This window comes from Aythya ferina, assembly GCF_964211825.1.
Source record: "Aythya ferina genome assembly, chromosome: 3".
NCBI lineage: Eukaryota > Metazoa > Chordata > Aves > Anseriformes > Anatidae > Aythya > Aythya ferina.
In genome coordinates, this window is record NC_140298.1 from 42,451,712 (window position 1) to 42,465,973 (window position 14,262).

A 14,262-nucleotide genomic window follows, 5' to 3' on the forward strand; every position below is an offset into this window, starting at 1 on the left:
TGTAGCTCTAATTCTTCTGGCAGCACCCACACCTGTCTTTCCCTGGAGATTACCAGCCTACATTTCACAAAAAAAGAAAAAAAAAAAAAGAAAAAAAAAAATCAGGGAGCCAGTTCAGGATAAGTAGTCACACACAAGATGGCTGACAGTCGTATCAGAAGAGGAACAAAGACCAGTAAGACAGAAAGTAGGTCAAGGGCTCAAAAACTAGGAAGAGAAAACATTAAGGATGCACGATCACGCACTGGAAAGGATTGCAGCATTTTGTGAGAACATCTGCATTGAGATGGAGTTCCACTTTTCAAAGGGATGCAAGAGTCCAACACAAAGTCTTTCACGTGCCTCAGTATCTAGTCCCATAACACAACAAATTCTTTCTGCCCATATGAGCCAGACTTGGCACAGAAAAGAGCAATCCCACCCACAGGTGCTCCTCAATACCCTCGTCCTGGTCCAACTTTTGTTCTATATAAACTGTGCCCACAGCACCTGGTGAGATCAGTTTGCAGCCAGACCATTTTCCTAAGGGGAACTGATGGAAGGCTGCAACCTGCCCTCCATGCTACCTGTCCGAGAACTAAGATAGAAACTGGAAAGTGTAATGGACAAGGTAAGTGTCAACAGAAAGGTGGTCCCGCTTAAAATTTACCAGACTAGCAACCAAGAAAACTAAGCAAGAACTTTCTGAGCAAGGTTAAGCAAGTCATCATTTTCCAAGGCGGTCAATGACTACATGGCATCAGATCAGGTGTCACACCTGATATACTCTTTTTTTTTTTTCTCCTTTGTTTTTAATCAAAGTGGATGAGCACCCAGAGAATTCCAGCTAAAATCTGTGGGAAGCACATGCACTTCATACACGGCTGTCTCCTATTGGGAATTCAATCAACGGACACTTAAAAAAAGAGAGTAATAAGTGTTACATGTAAAACGTATCAATGTCTATTCTATTTGACAGAGATGAAATCCATGAATAGATAACAATGTGCTATGCTTATAGCATATCTAAAGGTTCTCCTCGTAGACTTGGAACAGTGGCAGATTTTTCTTCTGTATAGACTAAGCTTTGAGAGGCCAACAGAACCACCCTTCTGCAAGGGCTACACACCTTCTCCTGAGACACTGCTAAAATACGTTTGTCTTGTCTTCTTGGGGTTTGGGAGATGAAGGAGGGAACAGAACCATGATATGACTGCACAGCTTAACACTAACTCTGGCACAGACACAGGCAAGCCACAAGTATGACTACTCAAAAAAAAAAGTGAGAGGAAAAAAGGGGGGGGTATCTTTTTCAAGCTTTATTATCTGAAGTGCCTTTGCAGGTCACTGAAATACTTGCAGTATTTCCCAAATGAAGACAAATTTATCAGGAAGAACTTCACCTAGAACTTCAAGACTGTTAAAATATGTTTTCTGTAACAGTAGTCTGCATTCAGAAAACCAAGAAGAAACCTGAGATGTATGTTAATAGATGCTCTAATTATTAATGCACACACACACACACAGAGCTTATGAGAGGTGCCAATCCCTTTGAATGGGAAAGCACTATTCAAATACAGATACTTGCCAGCAGCTGTATCACCAGTCATATCCCCTAGTTGGTTTTGATTCAACTCAGTGGGCATCAAGTTAATCCCACAGGACAGTATCATTCACTTTTATCGCAGCTACTGACCTCATTTCTGTGTTTGAGCTCTGCTGTAGTGTCATGACTAAATGTGGCAAGCAACAAATCACACTCTGTCAGCAGCCAGTGCCTGTCCTTTCTCCTTTCGAAGCTTTCATTCATTTCTGTATTTTTTCAAGTCATGCTGCTTCAAAACAGCTGATCCAGATGGTGGATATTCGCATTTCAACCTTCCCACATGGTGATGTGGCTCAAGAAAATAAAAACTGTTGCTACCTGCTGCTGACCTACTTCTTTCTTTAATTTGTTTCCTGCCATACCACAGAATGAACAATAGAGTTCAATGAACTCATCTTCCATACCTAACCACAGCAGTGTAGCAAATATAAAATAAAATTAATTGGGAGGTGGTGGGGTGGTGGGGGAGGGGATATATGAGGAAGCAGCATGATTCAGTGGGAGGTAGGGGGGAGCAACTCTCACCTCTGTCATAATCATCTTCCTCTATTGCTTTTTCCTGAAGCCTCTGAAGCCGTAAGATCAAGGATTTTATCTACATACAGAAAAGAAATACTTATAAAGAAGTTGCATTTAAAAATCACTATTAACTTTTACATAATATAAATTTGCATGATTACTACTACATCATTAGAAATGTCCAATTTTGAGAGTTAAACTCAGCATTTGTTAACTGGACAGATCTATTCAGAAATCAGCTGAACGGCAGCCACTTGATCCAAGCATGGCTTTAGTCCAAGCATCTACAAAGAACAACAAACAGCATTTCTTGCAAAGCAAAAGAGCTTGTATGAGCATTGACTAACTGAAAGGGTAAAGATTATTATAGGATTCTGTCAGCGTAATATCTATTTTTGATCACATTCTACTCAATATTCTGTTCTTCAGTCCATTTAACAATTTTTTGCCTATCCAAGTTTTGCACAGAACAAATTCAGAATTCCATATGCAAACCACATTTCCTTCAGCATGTAAAAAGAGAAATACAGTATGAATATTTTGGGTCAAGTGTACTTACGATATGGCACAGAAAACTGTGTTCACATGCTGCCAATGAAGTTTCATTAAAATATAATTTAGGCTCATCTAGAAAGTGTTGACGTTTCCATTTTCTGAAATGTTCATATTACAAATGATAGATGGGAGAGGAAAAAAAAAAACACATACAAAATGCCCTTACACACCCAAAAAGAAGCTCCTATTAGGATACAGTTTTATTTCAAGAGCTAATGCTTCTTTGTACTGAAGCTTCATCTTTTACTAAAATATTACAGAAGGCCAGGTGTGTATTCAAAGGACATTAAAGGCTTTTACTCTTAGAAGAATTTGGTTAAAGTTATGCAGCTCTTTCCTTATTGCCATGCCAGCCACTGCCAAACATAGCTACAGTTATAAAACTGCAAAGCGTTTTCTTATTAAGTTTACATGTGACCTGTACCAACAAGCCATTAGCAGCACTGAGAAAGGTAAGCCTGGAAAAAGAATCAGCATATATACTGATAGCCCAAAGCCTGAAAAAGTGTTTGGGAAAGCATTTTCCACTGCAAGAAGATTCGTACTCGAGACATTCTACATCTACAAAAGACTTCACTCCTCCCTGGAACACTTTCATATTTAAATCTCTCTAGTTAAGCTGTAAATTGCATACAGAAAAATAAGTACAGTCAGTCAATAACTTACCCGAAACATTGAGTTATCATGACTACACAATCAACATGCAAATTAGGCAAGACATTTAAATTAATGGTATCTCTTCTAAATACGTAAGTGAAAGAGGATTGGTCAGAAAACAGACATAAAAGGTAAAGCCAGAAAAAAAAAAATTGATTAATAATAGGCTACAGGATCCCCTGAAGGAAAAACAAAGAAAAAAAAGTCATTGCACACATTCCCTTTCCATCAAGGTTTTTGGTGTTGTTTTGTTTGGTTTTGTTCTTTTAATTTATTGTTTTTCACATACAGAAACACCATTTTTTTTTTTCCTCTGAGACAGGCGAGGAACATGTAACATATTGAAGGGAGGCGCTCTGAATCCTCGCCATAAATTATTTTCTGTATTTTATGCCACGCTTTTGATAGAGTTCTAAAGGAACCCACAATAGAAATGGTTCAAGTGACACTTTTTTCATATATATGATATATAACAACCATCTAGACCGAGAGTACAGCATTGCTGCTTTTTGCACCGTTTATTCCTTCATGCACTCACAATGGCAGGTCATTTAAAACCTGCTTGGGTGCCACAGCGCAGGCATGCCCAGGGCTAACTGACTGATACCGTGACAATCAGTGCTTTCTGTTTGCAGGCTAGAAAGACGTTTGGAGCCCCAACTAATCAAAGGGCTGCTTCAGAGCAGCATGTCCTATACCTACCTGTACCATGTGATGACCACTTTTTTTTTAGTACAAAAAAATTATAATTTTAACAACTTCGGCACTGGCTCCTTTGCTTGGCTAAAATAGTCTGTTCCCTTCTGAAAAAAAATTGAGACTTGCTCATTATTATTACAATTGGAAGATGCTACAAATTAAACACACAGGACCAAAGGCAAAGATGTCTAAAGGCACAAATTCCCAGTTCTCCACTCAAGGAATTAATGAACGCAGAAATTAAAGATAACAATGTTTCTTTTGTGCCTATCAGACAAGCATACCAAAAAGACAAAGTTTTGTATTTCTATTATGTTACATATTCCCAAATTTGTATTTTAAAATAGAGAATTAATTTCCCAAGCCACCCCAGACTATGGGCACCTCATTACAGGCAAGACACCAAAGAAACCGCTCTGTGGTGATGTGTTTGAAGCCTGTAAACATACATAGGAGAACCTAGTTTGAGTCCTACTTGCATCCCTTATGAAAAATAAGTACCAGAGAGCATTGTAAGCCCAGGTCAGATGACATGGGCAGAAAAGCACAAATAATGTTTCTCAACCCACTGCCTTGCCCAGACAGAAGAGCTGTGCAGAGCCGCCTCAGAGGCTGACCCAGTACAGATTGTCTCCCCAGGCGTAAAGACAACACAGCGCATCTCAGCAGGTGTATTTGTGCTCAGAAGTCACAAAACCTGGGTTTCCCCCCCACCCTCAAAATACCCAAGACCAGAAAAAAATCCTGCTGTATGATAAGGAATAACTGATCCTTTCTAAGGTTTCCTCTCACACAAAGAATGTATCAGGTAAGACTGCTTGTATACATAATAAGTATGTATGTGGGTATATAGAGGTATATACACATGGGAGAGGGGGAGGACAGCTTCTGACTTGACAGCCCAAAATTCCTCTTAGGTAGAAGGAAAAAAAAAGGCAATATTCCCAGTCTGAATTAGAGCGGGGAACAGACCCCACTGTATCATCATGCAGAGAGAACACGGGTCTATTAGATTACAGGCTACCCTTACAGGTGCCTCTCCCCTAGACATCTTCAATTGGAAATGTGTAAGTTTAGCCAAAGTCCAGAGTTATTAAATCATGATGCTTCAAGGAAAAAGCTCTTACCACCCTCAAGTTTTGCACTATGTATACTCCAAACTGCACACAAAATAACCACCTGTGAAAGCAGCCCTTGCTGAATTCAGGAATTAATGTGCGGCATATGAGAAATACAAGCAAGGATCATGGTTTCAGTAGGTCATAGGAACAAAGTACTGCAACATCAATTTGTTGGGCTTGTTTTGCTTTTAAAAGACCCAAAAAGAAAATAGGTTCTTTCCCTTTTATCATGCAGACAGCTACTGTAAACTTCTATGAAGAAATACTGCAAAAGCTGTTAATATTCCAACTCCTACGTCAGGTTAATACTTCAACACTACCAACGTAGCTGTTTTGGGAACCAGGGGGAGGAATCAAAGATGAAATGTGATTACAAACCTTTAACGTACTCCGGTTGCCAAGCTGGCAGTCGAGTAGCACTGGTTCATACTTTTTCATCAAAGTATCCCAGTTATGGTCACTAACAGTGAAACTGCTTTCGTAGCCTGAGGTGACAGAAGAACCAGCAGATGCTGCATCTGAGGAATCTGTAGAATATGAAAACGTTGCATCTGTATCTGACAGAGAGACAGTCTCACAATCCTGTAGTTTATCATTCGCTGTGGTCTCATTTTCATGCTTCAAATTGTCACTGGGCCTAGAGAAGCAATGCAAAGCTCCTGAGTGCTCATGAGTTCTTGCTGTCTCTTCTAGCTCCTGTAGATTTCCTGCAATGCTGGCATGCAGAACACGCTCAGCTTCCTTGACGGTTGCCTTGCCTTCAGCACCACTTACTCCAGAGGCTGAGTTCAGGGAGAGCTGTATGAAGCTGAATCTTGAACTAAAGCTATCATGTGAACCAACAGAATGAGAAACAACTTCTCTGCTTGGATATTCACAGTTATTATTCACTTCTGTCTGATCCAAGGCATGCATCTTCTGGGGCTCACTCACTTTGGTGCTGTGGCCCATCTGCCGGGCACAGCATGCAGTAGAAGCATCTTTGCTTGTTGCTTCAGCAGGGTAAATTGGTATCATTGTGTTTTCTGATTGCGGATTCTTGTAACAAGAAAGATTTTTGCAGCTTCCCAGCATACTTCCAGTAGCACCCAACACCGTCACCCCATCAGCAGGGACTACAGCACTACTTGGAGTTGAATGGCAGTGTAAGAATTCAAAGTCCTTTTTGTATTGTCCACAGAGACAGCAGTTCTCAACGTCTTCGCAATGCTGCCTGCCATGTTTGAACTCTTCTGGGCTGAATGGCTTGCAGGCACCCAGGGACTGAAACTCGATCTGTCGCTGAGCTTCTGGCCTCATGTATCCAGGTCTTTTTGCCAGCTTCTTTTTACGAAGAGAGCCTGAAGGCATTGAGTACTCCGAACCATCTGCGGTGGGGGGATAAGAAAAAAAGTAATTAAGGCATTTCTGCAGTTTTCCAGAATTAACATATTGTAGCAGCTGAAAATAATTATTTCAGGAATTTCAGACAGCTCATCAGTTATCAGTTTCCATTTTGACTAAACAAAGACACAGACCATATTGCGGATAGAGGAGAAAAGGTGTTATCAGAGAACTCTGCGTGCATTCATTCGCTTTCTAAAGAGTCTGCACCAGCTTTTAAGTGAACTTCACTGACATAACTGTGCCCATCAGGATACAAGCCCATGTATGACGAGTCCCAGCCTCCCCTGCTTGAAGCAACGCTCTACAATTCTTCATTCTCAAATCGCAGAGACTTAATTAGTTGCAGCACAGAACTTCTTTAGTCTCTCTGATGCAGAACAATTTTCAGGCATACAAGCACATCTAGGATAGCACCGAACCTACATGAAAAACTTGAGAATGACTCACAATCTGTTGCTGTTCTCGTCCAGTTTCTTGATCATATTTGTTCTTCATTAACACAATCAAACATTTCAGATCCAGTTTATAGAATAGATGCAGCTCTTTAACAGTCTGTGGCTGCAAATCTGTTACTCTAAGATATTTTAGAAATCTTCATTTAGATTTACCATACTACCTGTTGTCCAAATAATAAGAATAGAAGTTTTGAGTGCAGGACCATCAGTCCTAGAAGACTAATACAACCATATGGTTGGAAGCATTATTGCAATATTAATGTCAATTAAAGAGGTCCCCTAAACAACGGCTCAATCTCCCCACATACACATTACGTACACAGATGAAAAGATAAGACTGGCTGCTTTCAGAGTAGAATAGAAAGAACCAAGATAAAAAAAAAAAAAAAAAAAAAAAACAATACTAAAAGCAGAGGATTAAAATGTGGCATCTTGTCTTTGTTTTCTGTATGTTTCTATACAAAAAATAGGTCATTTGAAAGAAGTCAGCTACATGAACAGGTTAAAAAAGAATTACAGGGTGACTACTTACAGTTTCTTATGGATTTACTGCTAGTCAAAAAGTATTCCATTCTTCTATCCTGCACACAATCAATGGGAATACAAGCTCTGCACCATCATCCATTTTGTATCACAAAAACATATTGAACTGGCTTATTTGCCAGAATCACACTTCAAAGGGACCTAGTGACTAGCTGAATTATGCCCTTGATTAGCTGCCTTCTATTCACTGAAACAGAATCAATTGCCAGAATCCCAGCTACTAGGATTATTCTGAGCACTGACACAGGGGCCTTCCAAAAGGCAACTTCTAGGATTTTTTTTTCCCCCTATACAGTATTAATATTCACCTCCAATCACAACCCTTTGTCAATTTTTCATTGACGGACTTGCACATCCTCTAAACACCTTGGCAACTCCTAACAGAAGCTTCATACATACCTCATTAGAACAACATGTCATACAAACATTTATACCTGAAACTTCTCAGTTGAATTTTTCCAATATTCATGGCATCTTCTCTAAGTGAGCTTCAATGAAAGCAATCTGAACATTTTGCAGATATTACAATACTGGCATCTCACTATGGCACTGCAGTTAAGTTTTTGTATTTTGCTTCCTATCACCATAAATTAGGATACCCCAGCTGTCTCTCGTTGTCTCTTTTGTAAGAGGAAAAAAAATTCACAGAAATCAGAGAGAAAAAAAGGTCATGGAGTCCATCAGCCTGTCTACTATAAAAAGACAGTGAAATGCTCTACTGGGAGTAGTTTAATAGAAATTGTAACAAACAGAAACCACTCTTGAAGGGAATAAAAATTGAACAAAATGTTCTTTAGAATTTAATTATTTTATTTTATATACAAAATACAGTCGAGATTTGCCTTCAGCAGAAGAAATCTGTCATGCAGAAAAAAAGTCACTCTAAGACTGGATATATTTTATCACAGTTTACAAAGGCTAGTCACAGGCTTTGTCTGAAAAAAAAAAGTAGAAAAGGTTCTTCAGTTTAATTAAAATCAGTTTAAAATTGATCTCAGTAAATTACTATGAATTTCTAAGGCAAACAGATAATTACAGCTCTTTAAACACCACATTTAAACTAATGTAAGTAAGGTTTAAATTGTTAAATATTTGCATCACATGAACTAGATGCAATTTCCTTTGAGTTAAATTGGTACAATTCCATTACTCTGAATTAGCCCACCTGAAAACCCCATGTTTCTGCACTGCTCCCCACGGGCACAGGTAACCCTCCAGACAGAGGTTTGCCATCCAGCTCCATTATGGGCTCCAGATCTGCCTTCTGGTGAGTCCACCAGTCCAAGTCCATCACCTGGCTACACCACTGCCCAAATTACACAGTCCAGGATAGCAGTCCAAATCACGAGCAGTTCTGGGGATGCTACAAGGAGAGGGCTATTGGTCCTTAGTCAGTAAAGGGGCTAAGGCCCCAAGTTTCCCATTCCTGGGGTGCAGTCCTCTTCCTTAGGTCACAGAGCTTCCATGTCAAGTGTTGAAGCCCCACAGCCATGCAGAGGTCTTCCAAGACAGCCCAAACCACCAAGGATGCCACACAAAAATGGGTTTAGGGTCTACACAGGGCTTTTCAGTTGACCGCAGAGCTGGCCTTCCCCAAAAGAAGGGGAGGGAGGAGGCAGCCACAGCCAGAGTCTGGCCTCCACAGCCAGAGAGCAGCCACAGTCCCCTCAGCCACCACGAAACCCAGACAGGGCATTACCGGGGCTTGGGGTATACCAGTCCTGCCCTGTTTACCCATCTATCGTGCCCCTTTTTTTTGAAATTTAGAATCGCTTCAGTTGGTGTCATCACGCATCTCAAATTAGCCACAACTTCTAATCATTGCTTTCTACATCTAATGTCCAGACAAGGAAACTATATTGAACCAATGCAGCTAACTTGTAAAAAGGTCTCATTTTTCTTCATTATTCCCTCAGTTTTGTTTCAAGACCCTCAAATAACTGCTGAGTCCATGGACTTAGCCACAAGACTACTGAAATTGCACCTTAGAACACTGGAAAAGCATCTGGAAATAACTTTTAAAAATATGTAACATTTTAGTGCTACTGTTTGCATGAGACATGCACCTAGACAGAAAAGCCACAAATGCAAGAAAGGCCTTTCAATTGCAATACTACAACTCAACTTTTAAAAATATTCATCGTGATCCTACAAGATGCAATGTTTATTGTCATTCAAGTGTCTGATAATGTGCAAATAGCTTCAAATCCAAGATACAAAAGCCCAGCATGAACCTACTTGATTGCAACAGATCTTTCAGCACAGCAATCTTTCACGATGGCCAGCGTTTCCTAATGGGTAAGAGCTCAGAGTCAGAACACAGAATTAACAGGGTCTAACACCTGAAAACAACTCATGAGCAGCAAAGTCTCAGTTGCACCAGCAAAATGAAACAGGGAGAGATGAAGCCAAAGAGCATTTATCACTGATGAGAAGAGCACGTTTCTCTTGCACTCAACCTGAAGCTAAGGAACAGCAGAACAGTTACCTAATTTATTTTAGATAATGAATCTTCATTTTTAGCCACAAAAGTCACTGTTCAGTTTTTCGACCAAGTGCTCTAATACCATCTGTAGATGGATAGTCATAAGAATGTGAAGTGCTTATAAAGTCCACCAGGATTTTACAGATCAATACAAACTCTGCAGTAATTACCTCCCTGCCCCTGCTTTAAAACCCATGATGCAGAATACTTGCAAGCTCATTAAGCTCTCCCTGAAAATAAATGAGAAGTTATATATTCAGTTTTAAAAAGGCCTCAACTATCTGCACACACCTACATCACACACCGTTGATTTTTATTAGAATAACAAATTCACCTTTAGAACATTTGCGTGGGCCAGCTGCAGTGTCTGAGGAAAAAATATTGGGTCATATTCAAAGCCAAATATCAAAGCACCACTCCAAGCCATTTCTGTAGTGCTGCTTCTCTTGAGGAAGCCCTAAAAACCTGCATTAAACTGTATGCAAACAAAGTAAGTGAAATGAAAATATGTATTATTTATAAAGGCACACACAAGCTTAACTTTTCTCGAGGATTAATTAATCTGACATGACAATAGCCAGGACTGTTCAGTTCCTTGGTCAGAAAAATAGGTAAAATGTTGTGGTTTCTAATTAGTTACCTTTACCTTGTTTGCTGAATTTCAAAAGACACCACAAAATATTCAAAATAAAGTGGCACCGATCTCAACATGACCTCTTTTAAAATAAACCTTTATCTTCTTTATGCATTATGCTTTCTAATAAAGTTACCTTTGAACACAGATTTTTGTAACTATTAAAACATGAAGGTCTCATCCAGCTTTTTCACCTTAATTATTGAATGTTAGCTATACTTTGATTTATCTACCATTTTATGAAGCGTATCTATCAAAGACGAGCAATGGCTGAGCTATATTATATTTGTTCCCATTTACAAATGATTTCCTCACCAAGGGCTCCTATAATTTCGAAGCTCACATGCTGAGTTTAGTTATTCAGCTGCTAAATTTCCAAGATGTCACGTACAAAATATACTCTGAAGTCATTAAATGCTTGTTAGTTGTTATTCTTCATTAAAAACACTTCAAAGATTCATGCATTTTAGATGTCAGTGTCCTGCCTTTGCCACTGTTTAAATAATTGTATTTTTATTGACACACTCCCATAATACACATCATCCAGTTGTTACATTTGAGCCACTTTCCTCCTTAATGCAGCAATTCATTTTGAGCCATTTGATGAAATTGCGACACCCCTCTCTAGAGTAAGGACCACATTAGCTAGCTGATCACTACTTCCAACATGCCCATCAAGTGTTTTTCCCCCTTAAAAGAGCTTCAAACCTGGTTTTGTGTTGTTAACTCTAAGATAAAAAAAAAAAAGATCTATTAACATGTAAACTAATAAATTTCAAAATGCTTCCAAAGACAGTAACAATCACCTATTTAGTCAAAGGGGGATAACACAAACAGCCTTTTCATTGATTACGTATCTTGTGTTCTATATTGCCACCTTCAAAACACAAGCACACGCCTGCATCCATCACTATTCAGCAGTGCATTGACTACAATACAAGCAGGCTTTTTTTTCCTCAAGCAAGCGCCTTGCTGAATCAAGGCCCATGCACCCGTATGCGAAAAGGCACAGAAATATGCATTTCTGACCTTTTTAAATTTAAAAAGGTAATAACTACCCAGCCTGTGAAAGCACGCAGTTGCACTGTGAAGGCCTATTTGATAACTAATCAACACCCTATGGCTGGCAACCTGAGATCCAAGGCTTGGCTATTATAGGAAATTGCATTCCTCCAAGTCGAATGTAAATTACACCATCTAACTCCACCACTGCAGCCTTCCAAGGAAGCTCATTTTGTTGGTCAGTAGAACAAGTGGACAAATTCACTCTAGAGCAGGCAGGTGACTCCTGGCTGGCTCAGTGAAGCAGGATCATTTAGATGGCACAATAGTGTTGAAAAATTACATTTCTGCTCTTCTCATAAGCGAGATTTCTGCTTTTATGCGGCCGGCTACTTCTACAGAAGTCCTGAGAAGGAGAAAATAAAAGGAAAGCCAGGGAAGCTCGAGACCTTTGCTATAAATTTCAGCATGGTCTCGCTACAGACACGCCTCACACATCTCTGCCCAGCACAGCCCCACGAGACTTGCAGCAGACCCCTGGTGGACAACCACATACCACAGGGGAAGCCACAGGAGGCTCTGGGAACGCAATACCAGCACTGGGGGCCTTCACCACCATCAGTAACAGAAGGCACTACACTTCCCCACAAATAGGCAGCCCCAATTGGTTTAAAGCCTGTTCTTCACTCTTTTTACTTACAGTTAAATGACTAATTAATGCGTCCACTTTTCAAAAGGGCAGAAGGACACAACAGTTGCAAACCTGAAGAGAGGAAGCACAACAGAGAAGCAATGCTTATCTCAGCAGTTGTTTGTTTTAATGGTTTGTTGTTGTTTTTCTTCCTGGACAGGGGGAAAAAAAACCTTTTGTTCACAATTTCAGTGCAAAGTTCTGTAGAGGCAGCCCATGCAAATGGCTCAGAGGGAGAGGACGTTCTTGTTCTTTCAGTCAAGATCTGGAAACATTCAACTACTAGTCAAAAATTAGGGAGAGAGGATTTTGCATGAAGCTTAAAAGAAGAAACTGAAGTTTGGTATTGCCTTAAATTAATATGTCAGCAATACTTAATGGATTTGCAGTCATATCCCATAAAAGCATTTCACCGTACATGTATGTAATTATGAAATTAGCACACAGCAGTCCTTTTCAAGAATGGTCTAGTTAACACGCCACACTTCTCTTTCATCACTCTGTCTGAGTGACAGTGCAGATTCCCACCACTTCTGCTCAGTCAGATCATCTACAGCAAGACTCTAATATAAAACTCATCGGGGGGAAGAGCGAAGTGTGAGAGCACATTGACAGCAGTCAATTTCTAATTCAAGCACAGTTTCAGTGCTCCAGCTTGGAGATTTGAATTTTTAATTTCACCGAGAGAGCGGGATCCAAATTAAGCATCTGATGCACAGTCAGTCGGAAAGCAGAATTGAGTTTACTGAAATAGAAAGTAATTTTCTCTTAACAGCTCAGTAGTGATCACATATAATGAAAATAAAACAACATGGCAGTTGCTATATTGCCAAGGGTGAGGAGTCAGTATGCTTTTAACTTTACAATTTAATATCAAAGTCCCGTGACAAATGCTCCTCTCCTTTGTCCGCTGTAGGAAGTTTACCTCGCAGCCCCAGCCAGGCTGTCACGGCGCGATGTCAGCGCTGTCTAAACAACAATGAAGACAGAATGAAGGTTCAGACATCAGGAAAGCTGAGCAACAACACTGGGCAGAAAGCACAGCAGCTCAGGATGCAGCTGAAATACAAGACAGTGCAAGAGTCACGTACACAGCCTGCAGTAACAGCAATGCATGGGACACGGAGCCCACCTGTGGCAGAAGGGACACAAACTGCACTGTTCCCTCTCCCCGCTCTTCCCAAAAGAAAACCTTGTGGCTTTAAGCAAACCCCTGTGACTAAACGCTCCCACAAAATTTCTGTACTCAACTATTCCTCCTCTTTGCAGGACAATTGTGCAGACTGTGTTTTTGCTAGCTGACGAGAAATCTCCACTCTGCTGAGTGTACCACCGAGTACAGGCTGCAGCGCTGCTCTCCTATCCTCCACAGATGGCTTCAGTTAATGCAAGACCTTGCTAAAGGCCAGCAGGTTATTCAGCATCATTGGTTTTCGGATGTTAGAAGCCAGCAAGGGGTCAGCCTCTGTGCTCCAGCAGGACGAGCATGGGTTCCCCAAGAGAACTACACCGGTAAGCAAGGCTGCACGCGATATCCCTTCTGAGGGTTTCTGCGAGGATATGCTTGACCTTTACAGCCCTTACCTGAGGCTGCAGGCAGACAAAATGGAAGCTGGAAGCTTGCTTTATTCGGCCTGAGAGCACAGGGGTGAAGGTAGCAGCTTTATCCTTTTCCTCCAAGACGAGGAGAAGACTAAAATGTTCAGGTGCGATTCTGAGATCGGTTTACAAAGGTGCCATGGAAGTACTGTAGCTAATATTGCTGAAACTGCAACAGAATACTAACCACAGGCATGCAGCACACAGCTGAGAAATCACAGCTCCTTCGGAATAAGACACGACAGAAGTCACTCTGCCTTAAGTCAGGTATCTCAAAAAAAAAAAAAAAGTCAGGAGACAGAATTGTTTCTATATATAAAGCAACTGCATT

General features: G+C 40.4%; 1 protein-coding gene across 10 annotated transcripts in view; it reads right to left on the reverse strand.

The window, feature by feature from the left end:
• The window catches only part of DISC1 (DISC1 scaffold protein), a 200,414-nt gene that overhangs the window by 175,446 nt on the left and 10,706 nt on the right, over window positions 1-14,262 (reverse strand). For all 10 annotated transcript variants that reach the window (XR_014690915.1, XR_014690916.1, XM_084513139.1 and 7 more), the window contains 2 exons: window positions 5,515-6,503; window positions 2,111-2,180 (listed from right to left, as the gene is read on the reverse strand). Coding sequence is in view for 8 of the 10 variants with exons in the window: in XM_084513139.1 (XP_084369265.1) it covers window positions 2,111-2,180; window positions 5,515-6,503 (1,059 nt within the window). In the remaining 2 variants the exon portion in view is untranslated. The remainder of the gene's footprint in view (window positions 1-2,110; window positions 2,181-5,514; window positions 6,504-14,262) is intronic.